Here is an 18,852-nt window from a genome sequence, read left to right as displayed (position 1 = left end):
AGAATGAATAGAATTTCTATCAGGACGGCGGTTCAGTGTGCATAGCCTTGGGCAAGTAGTGCCTCAGACCCTTCGTTTCTTCACAGGATTTGTGGAAGGATTATAGAAGATAGCACAGGTGAAGTGCTTGGGACAGAGTCTAGCATAAAATAGGAAGTAGTGTTCTTAAACAAGTAGTGATTGAGAGCCAACTGTATGCACGCACTATGTTTGAGCCCGTATTCTGGCACGAGAAACATTGGTGCGATGTCATAAGGACAGCATGTGACATGAACAAAGATCCAAAGGTAAAAAATTACTGTGTTGTCTAGAAACAATTAAATGATCCATAGTTGGATGAGAAAGTTGGCAAAGTAGATCAAGAGAAACGACTCTGTGTTTTGTTTTGTTTTGTTTGTAAACATTTTATTTATTCATGAGAGAGAGAGAGAGAGAGAGAGGCAGAGACACAGGCAGGGACTCCCTGCGGGGAGTCCAATGCGGGACTCCATCCCAGGACCTTGGGACCATGACCTGAGCCTCAGGCAGACACTCAACCACCGAGCCACCCAGGTGCCCCAAGAGAAACTGTTCTGTGTTTTGAACTCCAAAGAAAGCAGTTTGTAGCCGTGGAGACCCTTGAGGTACTATCAGAAAGGATTCTGGTAATGTCTTAAGAATAATTGGATTCGAATCAACAGAGGAAGCAGGGATTTCAATTGAGAGGCTATTCCAACAATTTTGAAAGCATCACAGCAGTCATTAGGTGGTTTGCTTAATGGGCAGGGTACTTAGTTGTCGCTCTAAAATGTACCTGATCAACATTAAGAAAAGTAAACAGCAGAAGTTTTCTTTCCCTTTTCCCCTAGTTTAGTATAATGGCAGTCATGCCAAGCTTTGTTTGAGACCAATTTAATAGGTGTTAATGTTTCCAAGTGAACCACCAGTGTGTTAACAATGTCTTTGACATTGGCCTAGGGAAGTGGAGTGTCTTTCCTTTTGATATAAATGGAAAAGTACAAAATGCTGAGAGTTTGTTCATCTACCTGATAGGGTTTGTTCTCTATTTTAAAGCAAAAAAAAATTTTGTTTAAGATTTTTATTTATTTATTCATGAGAGACACAGAAAGAGAGAGGGAGAGACATAGGCAGAGGGAGAAGCAGGCTCCATGCAGGATCATGCCCTGAGCCAAAGGAAGATGCACTTAACCGCTGAGCCACCCAGGCAGGCATCCCTCTCTCTTATTTTTTTTTTTTTTTGAGATAGAATTCACATACTATAAAATCCACCCATTCAAATATATAGTTCAGTGGTTTTTAGTATATTCACAGAGTTGTGCAACCATCATAGTGGTCCATTGTAGAACATTCTCATCACCCCGAAAAGAAACCCTGTTACCCCTTAGCTGTCATCCCCACCTTTCCTATGCAACCACTCATCTACCAGGAAAGCAATGTAAAAACCATTCCCTTTAAAGTAGCATAAAAAATTTAGCAAGAAATTCAACAACAGAAGTGCAAGACTTGTAGGCTGAAAACTACAAGACATTGTTGAAAGGAACTGAAGGAAACCTAAATAAATGGAAAGACGTCCTATGTTTATAAACCAGAAGACTTAAGATGGCAGTGCTTCCCAGATTCCTCGACAGATGCCGAACAGGACCCGCCTCTGCAAATCCCAAGAGGCTTTATTTGTAGAATTTGACAAGCTGATTGTAGAATTCATATGGAAATGCAAGGGATCCAGAATAACCAAAACGGCCTTGAAAAACTAGAACAGGGTTGGAAATACTTCCCAACTTTAGTATGTACTACTGAATTACGGTAATCAAGACCCATTGTTACCCAGGATAAGAACAGCATGCATAGATCAATGGAATGGGACCCACAGTTGGGAAATCTGCACATTTATCGTGAACTGATTCTTTTTCTTTTAAAGATTTTAATTATTTACTCAGGAGAGACAGAGAAAGGCAGAGACAGAGGCAGAGGGAGAAGCAGGCTCCATGCAGGAAGCCGATGTGGGACCCGATCCCAGGACTTCAGAGTCACTCCCTGAGCTGAAGGCAGATGCTCAACCGCTGAGCCATCCAGGCGTCCCATCGTGAACTGATTCTTGATAGTGATAGCAAGACTATGAGGTGGGACGAAAGAATGGTCTTTTCAACAAGTGGTGCTGGGACAGAATAAGAGGTGGTAAAGAGGTGGAGACATTAGAACCTTTATGCACTGCTGGTGGGCACGTGAAATTGTATGGCCGACTTTGGAAAGCAATTTGGCAGTTCCTCAAAATGTTGATTGTAGAGGACTCTGCAGTGCTCTCCCTAGGTATATACGTAAGAAAATTGAACACAAGTCTCCATAAGATCTTGCTATACAAATGTACATTAGCAGCATTGTTCATGGTAGGAGTTGTTTACTCCTGAAATGTGATAATAACTAAAATGTTTGTTATCTGATGACTGGATAAGCAGAAGATGGTATATCCATATGGCTGAATATTATCTGACCACAGAAAGGAGTGAAGTGCTGATGCTTGCTGCAACATGAATGAGCATTTCAGAATGAAATGTTAAACATTATGTTGAATGAAAGAAACCAGTCAGAAAACATCACATATGAGCACCTCAGTGGTTCAGTCGGTAGAGCAAGTGACTCTTGATCTTGGGGTTGTGAGTTCAAGCCCCATCTTGGGTGTGGAGCTTACTTTAAAAAGTCACATACGTATGATTCCATTTCTACAACATGTCCAAAATAGGCAAATCCATAGAGACAGCAGATCAGTGGTTGCTGGGGACTGTGAAAAAGGGGAATGGGGGTGGTTCATGGGTACAGGGCTTTTTTTGGGGGGTGATTAAAATGTGAAATCAAATGGTTGTGATTATACAACTGAACATACTAAAACCCATTGAATTGGATTCCCACTTTAAAAGTATGAGTTTGATGGTTTGTGAATTCTAAACAGAGTGGTGTATTTTAAAGTGTATACTCAGTGAGATACCACTACTTTACAGTTTTTTTTTCCATTCTCTAGTTAGAAGCAAGAGTTCCCTTTTTATTTTAAGTCATGTTTGTTTGCCTTTTTAAAAATACAGGTTTCTCAAGAGTATTCTGGCTTCCTTGTGTTGTATGTCAATTTGTCACCATAATTACAGCTTTTCAAACACGCTGTATCAGAGTATGGTGCCGTGTAGAGCCTGGGCTTCGGGTCAGACAGACTCAAGATTTTCCTCCTACAGGCTGTGTGGTCTTGGGCAAATAACTGAATCTCACCTAACCATGGCTTTCTTATCTCTGTGAACACTAGGTAAAGTATAATCTGGACGTACTATGATGGGTGTTTGGCACAGAATAAGCTCAGTAAATATCAGAAATTGTTGTTGTTAGTTTTATAGTTAATAATTATTAAATCTACCCCTCTATATGTGTCTGCACCTGGGACATTGCTTCCTACAAAATCGAACCTAGAAGCTTTTTAATTTTTTTCTTAAACTTGGAAATGTTTTTGGAAAATTAATCTTTATCATGTTTATCTTTTTAAACCAGGGGGACCTGGTTTAAAAAGAAGATAAACAGGGAAAACAGCATCAATAATAGTTTTAGATGGTCTCCTCTCTGTTAAAAGAGTAGTCTCAAAAGTTCTCCCAACCCAAGATTCTACAAAGACTGTGACGTTATTCTCCAGATTTTAGAAAAGATTTTTTTTTTCATGAGAAACACTGAGAGAGAGAGAGAGACATAGGCAGAGGGAGAAGCAGGCTGCCTGAGGGGATCCCGATGTGGGACTTGATCCAAGGACTCTGGGATCACGTGAAGGCAGCCACTCAACCATGTGCCCCTGTTCTCCAGATATTAAATGAATTTCTTGCCTCTTTCATATTTTCCTTCTTCCCTTTTCTGTGTCTGTTGTCTTTTCCTTTTCCTCCTTTTTTTTTTTTTCTGGGACCTATGAGATTTATTTTTAAAAAGCAGTATTATAAAGAAATACATCCTTCTTATGGAAGAACGCAAGTGTCAGGGTGAAGGCCCCCTAATCTACCAGATCCCAGCTTGGTGTTCTCCGTGGATCACCCTCTGTCACCCTGCCCCCTAGGTTACCTTCATTTAACTTTTGTACGTGTTAGTGGGGCTGTTTTCCACATGGTCATTTTGCTATCGAGGCGGATGGGGGTTCTGCTGGTCCACCATCTCATGGAGGCATGGAGATCTCTTATCAGCTCTTCTGATCTTTGGCCCAGAAGTGACACACAGCACCTCTGCCAGATGTACTACAGTCACATGGTCCCAGCCAACTCGGGGGAGCTGAGGTTTTAGTCTCCCGTTGGTTGCTCATGAGGGAGAGTAGGACTGGATGCGGGGAGCATTAGGGATGTCTACCGCAGTCTGTTGTTTTCTTTGCTGGTTGTTTCTGACTTTGATGTCAGGCTCATGAACTCGATTGGAGTGGCTTCTCTTGTTATTATAAGGTGGGAATTATCCATACCTTGAAATCTTGATAGAATTCTATCATAAGACTTACTGGGTTTGATGCCTTGTTTTTGTGGGTACATTTTTTTTTGTAAAGATTTGCATTTCAACACCAATAAAAATTAATTTATTAAAAAAAGATTTGCATTTATTCATGAGAGAGAGAGAGAGACAGAGAGAGAGGGAGGCAGAGACCTAGTCAGAGGGAGAAACAGGCTCCCTGCAGGGAGCCTGATGTGGGACTTGATCCCTGGATCCTGGAATCAAAACCTGAGTCAAAGGCAGACTCAGATCCACTGAGCCACCCAGGTGCCCCTGTGGGTAGATTTTCAATTACCATTTCAACTAACTATGGTTAATGGTCAGGGTTATACTACTTTGGGGCCCAATTTTGGCAATTTCTGTGTTCCTAGGAAAGTTTTCATCTTAGCCATTGGTTTAAAGTTACTCCTATGGTATACTGTTGTGATTCATAAGATTTATTCTTCTGGTTTTATCTCCTCCTTTTGTCTTTGGGTGGGTTACGTTTGCTGCCTTTCTTTTTTCTTGAGCTTAAAGATTTGTTCATTTAAAAAAAAAAAACCCTAATTATTTAAAAGAACTGGCTTCTGGGATTTTGGGGCAATGTTCCTGCTTTCTTTTTCATTAATGTGCGCTGTTATCTTTATTCCTTCTTTTCTCTGCCTTTGGATTATTCATCTTTTTTGAACTGGAAGCTTAGTTCATATATTTTCCATCTTTCTGGATTTTTAACAAATGAAGGTAAGCCTGTGCATTTTAATATATAGTATTTTTTTTTTGTCTTCTTTGGATTGTAAATAGTTTCTCATTTCCACTTTGACCACAAGGGCTATTTAAAAATAGATTTTAAATTTTCCAGATGTGCGGATTTGTTTAGGCTCTATATTTGGTATGGATGTTTTATTATATTTAGTGAATGAATGTGGACTGTTTATCAACTTGGGAAGTTGAAGTTTCCTTTGCAGCTTAGAACGAAGTCTGCTTTTCCAAATTCCATGTGTGTTTGAAAAGAATGTGGTGTTCTCTGTTTTAGGCAGAAAACAGTTTTATTGAGTTTATTTTCTCTTTTGTGATGTGACTTCCTGCAAACATTTAGTGATTCTCAGTTGTATGCTTTTGTAGCTGGGGTTCAAGCTTCTCAGTCAAGGTGCGAGAAGGATGGAGGGATGAGGGAGCAATGTGCTGCAGGAGACTCTATGCAGTGAATGAGCTCTGAGCTCCAGTCACTCGATCCTGCTGACACACCATCCTGTGTCCCAAAGCCATGCTCTGTGGTCACTCTTGCAGCTGGGGGCGGAGCCTGGCCCTGGGTCGCTGGCTCCCATTGGACAGTGTGCCTTCTGCTGAGGAGCCTGGAGAAGTCTGGCCACACCTACCGCAGCAGCTCGCAGGACCCCATTTTCCACTCCTGTGGCCTCACCCGAGATGCCACCATATTGGTGCCACTTCTGCAGTCACAGTTACCTGCCTGTGACCGTGTCATCTGTTTACAACTAAGGTTTACCTCTTTTTCTTGTTTGTGCTACATCTTTTATTTTTTTAAAATTAATTAATTAATTATTTATGAGAGAGAGAGAGAGAGAGAAAGACATAGGCAGAGGGAGAAGCAGGCTCCATGCACCGGGAGCCTGATGTGGGATTTGATCCTGGGTCTCCAGGATGATGCCCTGGGCCAAAGGCAGGCGCCAAACCGCTGCACCACCCAGGGATCCCTGTGCTACATCTTTTAGAGGTCCCTTGACTTTGTGAGCAGAGCTATGTGTTTGTCTGTCTTAACTATTTTTGGTTTCCTATTGCTTTTGGAGGAAGGGGCAGACAGCAGCATGTACTCCCTCTTTCAGTCTAGAAACCTAATAACATGTCCGTTTTAGTCAAGCTGAAAGTGTGAAAGTGTGGTGGAATTTTTTTTTTTTTACTTTTTAAAAATTATTTTTTATTTTTATTTTTTTAGCATTTTCTTACCTCTGTCACTACAAAGTACTGTACCTTTTATGTTATGCATCCCGGTCCTAGAAGCATACATTTCTTTATGGAGCAGTTTTTTTTGTTTTAATGGATGATATTAGAAATGTAACTTTTCCCCAATTATTATTTTCTTTAAGGTTTTATTTATTTGAGAGAGAGAGCGCACGCACACAAGCAAGGGGAGTGGCAAAGAGAGAGGGAGAAGGAAGCCCCTTCACTGAGCAAGGACCCCATTGTAGGGCTCCATCCCAGGACCCTGGGATCATGACCTGAGCCAGAGGCAGATGCTTCACCAACTGAGCCACCCAGCAGCCCTGCTTATTCTCAGTTAATTATACTGTATCTTCTCGCATCATTGTAAATTCTTATACAGCACTATGACTTTTTTTTTAACTTTGAAATAGCCTTTATTGAAATATAGATTACCTAAAATAAAATGCTAAGATGTAAAAATGACTTTGTTTGTTAATGAGGGCTTTGTTCAAATGAAAAGTTCCAAATGCCCCTTGGACTTCTATCACTGGTGTTTTGACATCTACTTTATTTTTCCCTCATTGGAATAATGAAACTACAGGGGTCAATCCGATAGCCCTTATGCTCTTATGCTTAAGAAATAGCATAAACTTGTTCCAAAGAACAGGATCTGTTGGGTGGCAATTGTGTACATAAAGCTACCACGCCCGGGGCTCCCAGATGAGTGTGAGGGTGGCAGGCAGGCACACCACAGCAGAGGCTCTAGCGAAATTATCTCCTTCATTCATCCTTTCCGTTCAAGCACCTACTCATTTATTTCAACAAACATTTACTGAGCATTTAACTTCTGCTAGGCCCTGTGCTCTGTGGCAGGAATGTAATGTTTCAGGAGGATAGTCTCTGCCTTCTTGGTGTTTATGTTCTAGTGAATAGTTAAGAAAAAAAAAAAGGTTTTTACAAGGGACACCTGAGTGGCTCAGTTGGTTAAGTGTGTGACTCTTGATTTTGCCTCAGGTCATGATTTAAGGGTCCTGAGATTGAGTCTTTCATCGGGCTTCATGTGGCACCCACTTAAGATTCTCTCTCTCCCTCCCTCTGTCCCTCCCTGCTTACATTCTCTCTCTCAAAAAAAAAAAAAAAAGGAAGAAGAATAATGGATTTAATAAATAAGTAAATAATTTATTCAGTAAACATGTTAAAGGTAACCTCTATGTGCTAGGCACCATACCAAGCTCTGGATACAGGGGTATATTAAAAGACATAGTTCCTTGTTCCAGTACATTTCTGTAAGGGTGAAACAGATAGGAAGCAGCATACAAGTAGAGGATTTAATTTCAAACTGGTGAAAGGGAATAAAGGGGAAAGGAGAGAAAATGAGTGGGAAATATCAGAGAGGGAGACAGAACATGAGAGACTCCTAATTCTGGGAAGCGAACAAGGGGTGGTGGAAAGGGAGGTGGGCAGGGGGTGGGGGTGACTGGGTGACGGGCGCTGAGGGGGGCACTTGATGAGATGAGCATGGAGTGTTATGCTATATGTTGGCAAATTGAACTCCAATTAAAAAAAAAGAAAAAAAAAACGGTGACAGCTGGGATGCTGCTGTGATAGCATAATATGGGATGGAGTGGAAGGTGGGGATGGCTACTAAATCTTTCTGAATCTTAATCATTTTCACCAATAAAGTGGGAAAAAATGACACCTGCCCTGTATGTCTGCTTGCCTCATCCTCTAAGGAACAGGTAGGGAGTAACATACTTAAAAGAGCTTCTGAGCCTCTCAAGTCATAAAGTGGGTGTTGGTATTGCTGCTGGTGGGGACCCATAGTGGCAGGCAGAGGAGAAGGCAGATCCTCTAGTCCCTGGAGCCAAGCTCTGCTGCGGCTGGTGTGTGTGTGTGTGTGTGTATTTGGCAGGTTGGGGTGGGGTGGGGGGGTGAGGTGGGAGGAGGGCACAATTTCTGTCACAGCAGCCCCACCTTACCCTGCAGGGTTTGGGGGTATGAGCGAGCTCTGCTACACTGAGTGTTCAAATAATTCACACAATTTTGTCGTTTATCTCTTAATTTAATACATTTATAGAAGATGAAGCTGCAACACTCGTATTTTAAGCAAGGAGGTGCTTAGAAATCCGTCTAAGGATTGTACTTTATGAGAGTCCCCCCGGCTCCTAAGCCGGTTGAGATGGTTGGTGGCTGCTAAAATGTATTTGAGTCACTTGGACAATTTTCCCTGCAAAGAAGAAATCATTATATCACCTGATGGTGTGTGAATAGTGGAAACGTGTGTGTGTGTGTGTGTGTGTGTGTAAGCTTATGGAGAAGGATTGGGAAAAGTTGTTTATTCCATGAAGCAAACAGTGGCACAGAGTTCAGTTCTATATGGATTTAAAGGTTTGGGCATTTTGAGTCTGTCTGTTGATGTAACTGAAATGTAATTTTTCCCCCCCTCTTAATGCAAATTTGAGGATTTCTTAAGCTTGTATGAGAGTTGACAGGTGAGTGACTCTGGTTCAGGGCCTGCAAAGTGACATGCTGGTGACACATTGACTAGGAAACCTTCTGCTTTGCTTTTAGCAGGGATTCCGTTTTTCTCCCTTTTTTTTTTTTTTTTTTTTTTTTGTAGCTTGAAGGATTTTCCCCTAAGTTGATTAAAAAAAACGCATGTTTCAGAGTCAAGAGCTCGGTGAGGTAGACAGCTAACCGTATACTTTAGTGCATGTTGTGGGCAGCTCTCCTGTGTGGCAAATTATATGTTCTAATAGATGAACATTTTACTTAGATGTTAGATGTAATCCAAATACCTTCTGTGTTTGTAGCCTATTACTCTGTTGGGTCTTTCTTTCTTATTCATCACGGTCTGTGTTACGTGGCTGTTGAGGGGCCTGTTCCTCACGAAACCCTGTCTGAGGAGAACATCATTTACCTGGGTGGACAAAAGCCTATCAGTGTGAAAAGTAATGGACTGCTCAGCCATTTGGTTCTTAGCGTAAATAGGAGCAGCAAGAGGGAATGGGTGGCCGGTGGTTGGAGCAGTAAATGTAGTTTTCAACAGCAAATTGCCAGCTTTTTATTTTACTTAGTCATTGGTGAGACTATCCTTGTTTTACCTCACTTCATTAAAGACGAGAGGATATTGTAACCTGAAAAAATACAGAGAAGACATAACACCAGAACAAAGGACAGGCACTTAAAATGATTTTGTTCCGTTTTTACAAACTTCTCACCATATTGGCCTCACTGGCTTCATTGTGGCACTGGTAGAAACATTACCACAGAGTGACATTCCAGAAACGCTGGCCTGAATGAGGCTTCGCTGAGAAAGGAGCCTCAGCCTGAACAGTGAAGATGAAACAGAGCAAAAGGAGAGGATTGCTGGGTTGGTTGAGAAGCAAGAATGGTTGCTTCCAGGTGGTACTGGCTAGAGTGGGAGGAGGGCATGATGAACCAAGCCGTGCTCTGAAGAATGGCGAGAAATGCAAGGAATACCAGCGAATGGGACACTTTAGAACCCAGGAAGTTGTTTAGATTGGCAGGAAGGTACAATACAGACCCATTGGAGCTTTTTTGGGGGCCTCAGAACATGAAAACAGCGTTTCAAAGATGGCTCTGATCTACGGCCACACCACCCTGAACGCGCCTGATCTTGTCTGATCTCAGAAGATGGATCTGGTGGCCGAACGTCATGTGGCCTGGAGAAGCTGGAGGAGGGACGGTGCCATACCTCTTCCATTAAACTGTGAGCCAGTGAAGCCACCAGTGAGAGACTGGGTACGAAATTAGGGGAAAGGGCAAATTCAAGAGATACTCAGAAGAAGGAAAAGCTAGGACTCGGTGACACATGTAAATACAGGAGGAGGGAGGAATCAAAATGATAGCTAGAGGCTCTAGCCTTGGAGAAGAGAAAAATAGTGGACATAATGACCCAAATTAGAGCTTTCCTTCAGTTGGTTATTATAATAAAGTACTAAATTTGTGCCGTTGCAGCCTGTCCTGAGGGTGGGTGAAACCACAAGTAGTGTTTTGGGGAAATTGCCTTTGTTGAGGACCTGGTAAAGAGGTCTGCTAACAGAACATACCTCAAGTTAGCACTTCCTTTCCATGTATTTTTAGATGCAAAGCGAACATTATGTAATTTACTCTTTACTTATTCCCAACATAAGGATATTCTGGGATATGATTAGGAAATTCTGGGATGGTAAGACACATGCTGTGTCCAAAGCAGAGGGGCACGTGAGAGTTGGAGTCAGAGCAACCAGGTGGTGGTCTCTATGCTGAGGGAAAGAAGCTCATTTTCTGTTCATTGTGGTGTCCTCCAAAGCTCACTCAGAACTGGTGTCTAAAAATGAGTGGTAGCTCTAAATAAAGTGGGATGTTACACTGTAGTAAATTACATTTTATCATTTTATCCCCTAGAGTGGACAAGATAACAAAATTATTCTAGTAGGAGGAATCATAATTCCATTAACCAGACTAGATTCAGTATGGCCCTAAATGATCACAAAACGGAGGCAAGATTATCTTTGCTGACACTGTCGAGACCTTCTCCACTTTATGATGTAATCAAATTCCACTGGAATGAGCTTTAAATCAAAACATTACTAGTCTTGTAAATATGAACAAAGATTCATCTTTTTGAGATGTGAGCAGAATTCTTCCAGTTGAGAGCAGCCCAACCACCAGCACCTGAGAAAAACTAAGGGCTGGAGCTTGGTGGATAATGTTTGAGGCTGAAGAGGTGAGGTAGTAGGTTGCAGTCAGAGTATGACAGGGCTGGAGTTTTGAAATGAGAAGCCAGTGTGGAAAGATATGGGAGATTTAAATTTTGGAAAGGTTACCAGGTGATGGCTGCAGTTGAGGATTTGAACAAGGGTGGAGATGGTGAAGAGTCACGACATTTGAAAGAGCTCAGTAAGTAAAAGCATGACACATAGATTTCTGACTTAAGCAACTGACGAGTTTAGCTGATGATATCTGGAGTAATGGATCCTGGGAGAGGACCAGGTTTTTAGGCAGTGGGAAGATTTTGACTTCAGTTTTGGACATTTGAGTTTGACGTGAGAGCCTTTGAGACATTCACATTTGGGAAGGAAAAGAGAAGTGGAAGGAAAGAACATCACAGATCCATTGAGGAGTTGCAAAAGATGGGTGATTTTAAATTCACATAAGAAAATTAATATATCCAAATAACAGAAAATACAGTGAAAGGAACACTCCCACTCAAGGTACTACCAAAAATCGCTTAAGCATAAACCCAATTAGAAATGTGGAAAACGCTTTGAAATACTATAACACACACACACACACACACACACACACACAAATACTATAACACTTCACTTAAGAGCATTAAAGAAGAATTTAGTAAATGAATCAATATACTATGTTCAAGAATGTGAATGCTCAGTACTGTAAAGAGATAAATTCCCTCAAATTTATTTATGAAGTAATTTTTTTAACTTGCTCAAGATGATTCTAAAGTTCAGTGGGAATAATAAGCATGTGAAAGTAGCCAGGAGAATCCTGAGCAAAGAGTTAATGAGATATCAGGGTCATGCATTTTCTACTTATGCATTTCCAAGTTTTCATTTTTTGGTAAGTATTACTTTTGTAATTACAGAAACAAAACAGCAGCAGGAGCTGTAATAAATTATGATTTATCCACAAAAAAAGACTAAAGAGAGAGTAGAGAGAGTGTGTGTGTGTGTGTTTGTAATGTGTATGTCCCTGTCCATTGGGAAAGAAGGGGATAAAGATTTTACTGAAGAGAAAATACTACAATTGACTATATAGAAATAAAACGGATTATCAGGAATACTGTAAACATCTGTATGCCAAGAAATTGATAACCTAGGTGAAACTGACAAATTTCTAGAAAGACACAAGCTACCAAAGCTCATTCAAGAGGAAAAGAAAAATCTGAATACGTAATTGAAAACACTTTCCACAAAGGAAAAATTCAGGCCTAGATGGCTTACTGGCAAATTTTACTAAATGTTAAAGAACAATGAATATCATTTCTTCACTTAAAAAAAAAAAAAAAAAAAAAGAACAAGAACAGCCTGGGTGGCTCAGCAGTTTAGCGCCGCCTTCAGCCCAGGGCCTGATCCTGTAGATCCAGGATCGAGTCCCACATTGGGCTCCCTGCATGGAGCCTGCTTCCCCCTCTGCCTGTGTCTCTGCCTCTCTCTCTTTCTCTCTCTCTGTCTCATGAATAAATAAAATCTTAAAAAAAGAAAAACACGAACACTTTTCAACCCATTTTATGAAGTCAATATCATCATCCTGATACAAATAAAAAATCTATAGACCAATATCCATTATAAATATAGACCAAAAAATTTTGACAACTTACTAGTGAACCAAATACAGCAGCACATAAAGGATTATGCACCATACAAGTGGAATTTATCTCAGAATCCAAGGTTGGTTTACCATCTGAAAATCAATTAATATACTATATTATACCAATAGATACGGGACAAACACTAAATGATCATCCTAGTAGACACAGCAAAAGTATTTGATGAAAGCTAACAGTGCTTCATGATAAAAACAATAAACGAGAAATAGAAGGGAACTTCCCAAGCCAAATACAGAACATCTACAAAAACCCCCACAGCTAACATCATACTCAGTGGTCAGAAGTCTAAATGCTTTCCCTTTAAGATCAGGACCAAGATAAATGCCCACCTCTGCTATTTAGTATTGTATTGAAGGTAATGGGCAGTTAGGCACGAGAAATAAAAGGCATCCAGATTGGAAAGGAAGAAGTAAAACTATATCTGCAGATGGTATGATTTTTATACAGAAAATTCAAAATAATAAAAGTAATAGAGCTAATAAATGAATTCAACAAAGTTGTAAAACACAAACTGCATATTCAAAATCAGTTATATTTCTGCACACTAGAAATGAACAATCTTAAAATGTAATTAAGGAAACAATTCCATTTGCAACAGCACCCAAAATATTAAATTACTTGGTGTGTGTGGGAGTGCGTCTGGGTGCCTTAGTTGGTTAAACATCGATCTTTGGCTCAGGTCATGATCTCAAGGTCCTGGGATCCAGCCCCAAGTTAGGCTCTCTGCTCAGCAGGGAGTCTACTTCTCCCTTTCTCTCTGCCTCTCTCTCTCCCCTCATTCACTCTTTCTCTCTTGCTCTCAATTAAATAAAAATATTTTTAATTCATTAAAATAGGAATATGTTTAATAAAATAAATACAAAACTTATATTCTGAAAATTTCAAAACATTAAAGAAGACTTAAATGAACTGGTAAGGCGGGTGGCATCCCATGTTAATGGAGTAGAAGTTTTAAGATTCTTAGCTGACACTACTTCCCCCATTCCCTGCAGACCCAGTGAAGTCCTTATAAAATTTCAGGTTGTTGGCCCCCCCCCCCCACCGCCAGTTTAACAAGCTGATCGTAAAACTCGTGACAATTTGACAGATCCAGAATAGCTAAAACAATCTTGAAACAGAACAATGTTAGAGGACTCATGCTTCCTAATTTCAAAATTTACTATGAAGCTGTGGTAATTACTATGGTCTGAATGTTTGTTTGCTCCCCCCTCACCCCCACCCCTCGCAAAGGTGATGGTATTAGTAGGTAGGTGAGGCCTTTGGAAGTACTTAAGTCATGAGAGTGGAACCTTAATGAATGGGATTAGTGCCTTATAATAGATTCCAGAGAGATCCTTAGCCCCTTCTGCTGAGGATTTACAAGAAGTCTGCATCCTGGAAGAGCACCCTCACCAAATCATGCTGGCATCCTGATCTCAGACTTTCAGAACTGTGAGAAGTAAATGTTTATTGTTTATAAGCTACCTAATCTATAGTATTTTGTTATAGTAGCCTGAACAGACTAAGACAGTAATCAAAATGGTGTGGTAATGGCATGAAGAGAGACATGTAGATCAATGCACTAGATTTGAAAGATCACAAATAAGCTCTCACATTTATAGGGAATTAATTTTCAGCAAGGGTCCAGACAAGTCGATGGGGAAGGAATAGTCTTCTCAACAAATTGTGCTGGTAAAACTGGATATCCACCTGCCAAGGAATGAAGTTGGATCCCTTCTTTACATTACACACAAAATGAACTCAAAATAGATCATAGCCTAAATTGTCTAGTTAAGAGTTAAAAGTGTAGGGACATCTGGGTGGCTCAGTGGTTGAGTGTCTCTGCCTTTGGCTCAGGTTGTGATCGTGGGGTCCTGGGATTGAGTCCTGCATCAGGCTTCCCATAGGGAGCCTACTTCTTCTGCCTATGTCTCTGCCTCTCTCTGTGTCTCTCATGAATAAATAAATAAAATCTCTAAAAAAAAAAAAAAGTTAAAAGCGTAAAGAAGCTAAAAGTACTAAAAACTCTTAGAAAGAAATACAGGAGTAAATCTCTAACACCATTGGTTAGGCAAAGCCTTCCTAAACATGACACCAAAGGCACAAGCAACCAAAGAAAATAGATGCATTGGATTTCCTCAAAATTAAAAACTTTGTTGCTTCAAGAGCACCATCAAGAAAGTGAAAACCCACAGAATAGAATATTTGTAAATCCTATATCTGATAAGGATATCTATAGATATCTATATATTTAGAATAATTCTCACAGGGGATCCCTGGGTGGCACAGCGATTTAGCGCCTGCCTTTGGCCCAGGGCGCGATCCTGGAGACCCGGGATCGAATCCCACGTCGGGCTCCTGGTGCATGGAGCCTGCTTCTCCCTCTGCCTATGTCTCTGCCTCTCTCTCTCTCTCTGTGTGTGTGACTATCATAAATAAAAAAATTAAAAAAAAAGAATAATTCTCACAGAAAAGGGCAAATCAGCCAATTAAAAAATAGGCAAAACAATTTAAATAGAAATATCTTCAAAGAAGATTTGCCAATAGCTAATAAGCACATGAAAAGATGCTCAAAGTCATTAGTCATCAGAGCGATGCAAATTAAAACCACAGAGATGAAAAACCATAGAGACAGACAATAACAAGTATTAGGGTGTGGAGAAATCGGAGCCCTCAGAGCTGCTGGTGGGACGATGAAATAGTACAGATGCTGTGGAAAATAGTCTGGCACTTCCTCAAAATGTTAGACGTGACGGCTTATAGGTTCCCAACAGGAGAAATAAAATTTAGGTCTATACCACAGTTTATTCACAATAGCCAAAAATTGGAAACAACCCAAATGTCTCTCAACTGACAAATGGATATAAAGAAAATGCGGTCTGTCCGTACAAAGGGGTATCGCTCAGTTATGAAAAGGAATGAAGTCCTGATTCATGCTGCTACATGGGTGAACTTTAAAAACATGTATGGTGGAAGAAGCCAGTCACAAAACGCCATGTATGGTAGGGTTCTGTTTATATGAACTGTTCAAAAGGCAAATCCACAGAGACCTAGAGTAGATAGATGAGTGGTTGCCTAGGAGTGGGGTGGGGGTACTTGAGGAATAACTGTTAATGGGTGTGGAATCTCTTCTGGGGGATGAGGAAAATGTTCTAAAATTGATTGTGGTGGTTGTATGACCCTGCAAATATACTAAAAACCATTGAATTATATGCATTATATAGATGAATTATGTAGTGTATGAATTGTATCTGATAATGCTGTTACATAAAAATATACCAAGTGAAAATTTGCAGAACAATATATATGAATATATCTTCATAAAATATGTTTAAAAATAAAAGGTTATATTCTTAAAAACTGGCAAAATTTGTGAAGCACTATAAAAGTGACATTGGTGTATTTTCCCTTGTTAATAGTAGCTTTCATCATGTAACAGAACTGGTGACAAAATTTCTTCACAGTAGCTGATGCCATCCTCATTATTAAAATAACAATAGCATTTATTGTATTCTCTCTATATGCCAGCATTGTGCAAAAAAATTTTTTTAAAGATTTATTTATTTATTTTAGAGAGAAAGGGAGCATGAGCAGGAGGGGCAAAGGCAGCAGGTAGGGGGAGAGAGAGTACATCTCCACTAGTTGCAGAGCCCAACTCGGGGCTTGATCTCACCACCTGAGATCACAGCCTGAACTGAAACCAAGAGTCAGATGCTTAACTGACTGTGCCACCCAGGCACCCCTGTGCTAAATTCTTAATACGCACTTTCTCATTTGTTTTTCACAATACTTGATGGTGGCCCCATATTTTCTATCAATCTCCGCTTGCTTTCCATTCTCTAGCATTTGCAAAATTATTATTTATCTGAATGTGCAAAATACACAGTTCCTTTTGTTTCTATTAGCAGTAGCCATAAAGTAAATATTGTAGGTCTTAATTTGAAATGGTATTCGGGACGCCTGAGTAGTTCAGCTGTTGAGTGTCTGCCTTTGGCTCAACACGTGATCCTGAGTCCTGGGATCAAGTCCCACATCGGGCTCCCTGCATGGAGTCTGCTTCTTCCTCTGTGCCTATGCCTCTCTCTTTCTCTCTCTCTTTCTGTCTGTCATGAATAATAAAATCTTTTAAAAAAAAAACAAAACCAAAATGGCATTCATGTGATCCTATGCAGTTATAAGAGCATATTGATAAATCTATATGTGTTTAAGGTTTAAAGTTTCAATTAAAACTTAAATCTTTAACTTGTTATAGTTGATTCCAATTGGAGGAGAAAATACTTTCTAGTTACGTGTCAGGTTTTTTTTTTAATTTTTATTTATTTATGATAGAGAGAGAGAGAGAGAGGCAGAGACATAGGCAGAGGGAGAAGCAGGCTCCATGCACCGGGAGCCCGACGTGGGATTTGATCCCGGGTCTCCAGCATCACGCCCTGGGCCAAAGGCAGGCGCTAAACCGCTGCGCCACCCAGGGATCCCCCGTGTCAGGTTTTTAAATTTAATGTAGCACTAAACTTGAAAGGTGATCATTGGCAAAGATAATTTCTAGAATATTTTTTTCCCATTGCAAATATAGACTCATATCTCAGTTGTCTGTGCTGCTATAAAACAATACCATAGACTACCTGACTTAAATAACATCTATTTCTCACAGTTTTAGAGGCTGGAAAAGCCTAAGATCAAGGCGCTGGCAGTTTTGGGTCTTGGTGAGGGCCCTCTTTCTGGCATAGGGATGACTGCCTTCTTGCTGTGTCCTCTCAAGGAGAGCAGAGTGAGAACAAGCTTTGGGGTCTCTTCTTATAAGGGCACTAATCCCGCCAGAGGGCCCAACCCTGATGGCCTCATTGAAACCTGAGCACCCCCAAAGGTCCCACCTCTAGATGCCATCACATTGGGGTTAGGGCTTTGACACATTAATTGGGGGCCGGTTGGGGCGGCCAACACAAGGCACTCCCTAGCAACTAGTTGGGAACATCTTCTCCCTAAATGCTAACCCTAGATTTCTGTTTGTTTTCAGTATTATGTGCCAAGAACCTTGCAAAGAAAGACTTCTTCAGTAAGTACCCACCTGCTTTTGCTCCTTTACAATGTTAATACTCTTCACATGTTCTTGCAATAAACTTTTTAAAAACCACCGAGAATGTTCCCTTAAGAGTCCGATCCTTTCGCGAATAGCTCCGTGGTTTGACACACTTCATTTCCGAGTTGACTACAATGCAAGGCTCCTTAGCTGCCAGGCATGGAGTTTATAACTCCTACAAGAAAAATGATCTCTCTTGCTCCCTGTTCCAGCCACACCCTGTTTTCTGTCTTTCCACCCACTAATATATTGCTTTGGGTTGGATGAAGTGTTCTCAGCTCAAATTCACAAGAGACATTTTTCTATAGAATAGCTGGGTTTGAGTCAAATTGTTAAGTTGAATTTTAGAAATTAAAGCACATTTTGAAAGCCTCAGAATGACAGGAAGCGTAAAAAATAGAGGATCTTTTTCTGAAGGAAGAAATCACCCCTTAAAGAAATTGACCTACTATAAGGTAGGTGCCGGCAGCATGACATTCTCCACTCTTCCTCCTTGCAAGAATGCTGCTCAGTTCTTAAGTGACATTTTTTACACTTTCACCTTAGGCTCACAGGCTCTGTTCAAGCAGTTAAGAAGCTCATTAGTAGTGACTCCCAACCGGTGTGTCTCCAAAGGCCCCTGTCTTGCCACCTCTCTGATCGAGTAGATGTGTGTGATTCAGATGCCACCATTTAGGAACCTACCTGATTAAGACTTGGTGAATACTTGTGTCCATAGATAAAATAGACAAAATATCAGTAAAGATTTCTAGGTATTCTTTTTTAGAAGGGTTAAAGACAATTAATTATAGATCCCTTTTCTTCCATTTAATTAGCTCACTCAGTGATCAAAAATGAAATTTTGAATTTAGGTGTATTTTATCTTTTTCTAGCCTCTCAAAATCTGAGAGTCATGTCATACTTGGTTGCCTTTCTTAGAAAGCTAACTAACAATAACTTATTTTTCTGATCAGACTAACCCTTAATTAGAGAATAAAATGCACCAGGATGATCTTCACCAAATTAGATGTTTGGGAAGCTCTCTGTAGCCTGG

General features: G+C 40.4%; 1 protein-coding gene across 2 annotated transcripts in view; it reads left to right on the top strand.

Annotated features, from left to right (window-relative positions):
- Nucleotides 1–18,852, top strand: part of SMURF1 (SMAD specific E3 ubiquitin protein ligase 1) — a 109,429-nt gene that overhangs the window by 58,968 nt on the left and 31,609 nt on the right. For both annotated transcript variants that reach the window (XM_055340217.1, XM_055340215.1), the window contains exon 2: nt 17,757–17,795. In XM_055340217.1, coding sequence (XP_055196192.1) covers nt 17,757–17,795 — 39 coding nt within the window. The remainder of the gene's footprint in view (nt 1–17,756; nt 17,796–18,852) is intronic.

Source organism: Nyctereutes procyonoides, unplaced genomic scaffold (genome assembly GCF_905146905.1).
Source record: "Nyctereutes procyonoides isolate TBG_1078 unplaced genomic scaffold, NYPRO_anot_genome, whole genome shotgun sequence".
NCBI lineage: Eukaryota > Metazoa > Chordata > Mammalia > Carnivora > Canidae > Nyctereutes > Nyctereutes procyonoides.
The sequence above is the reverse complement of the archived record's forward strand: the minus strand, read 5'-3'. Positions and strand labels throughout refer to the sequence as shown.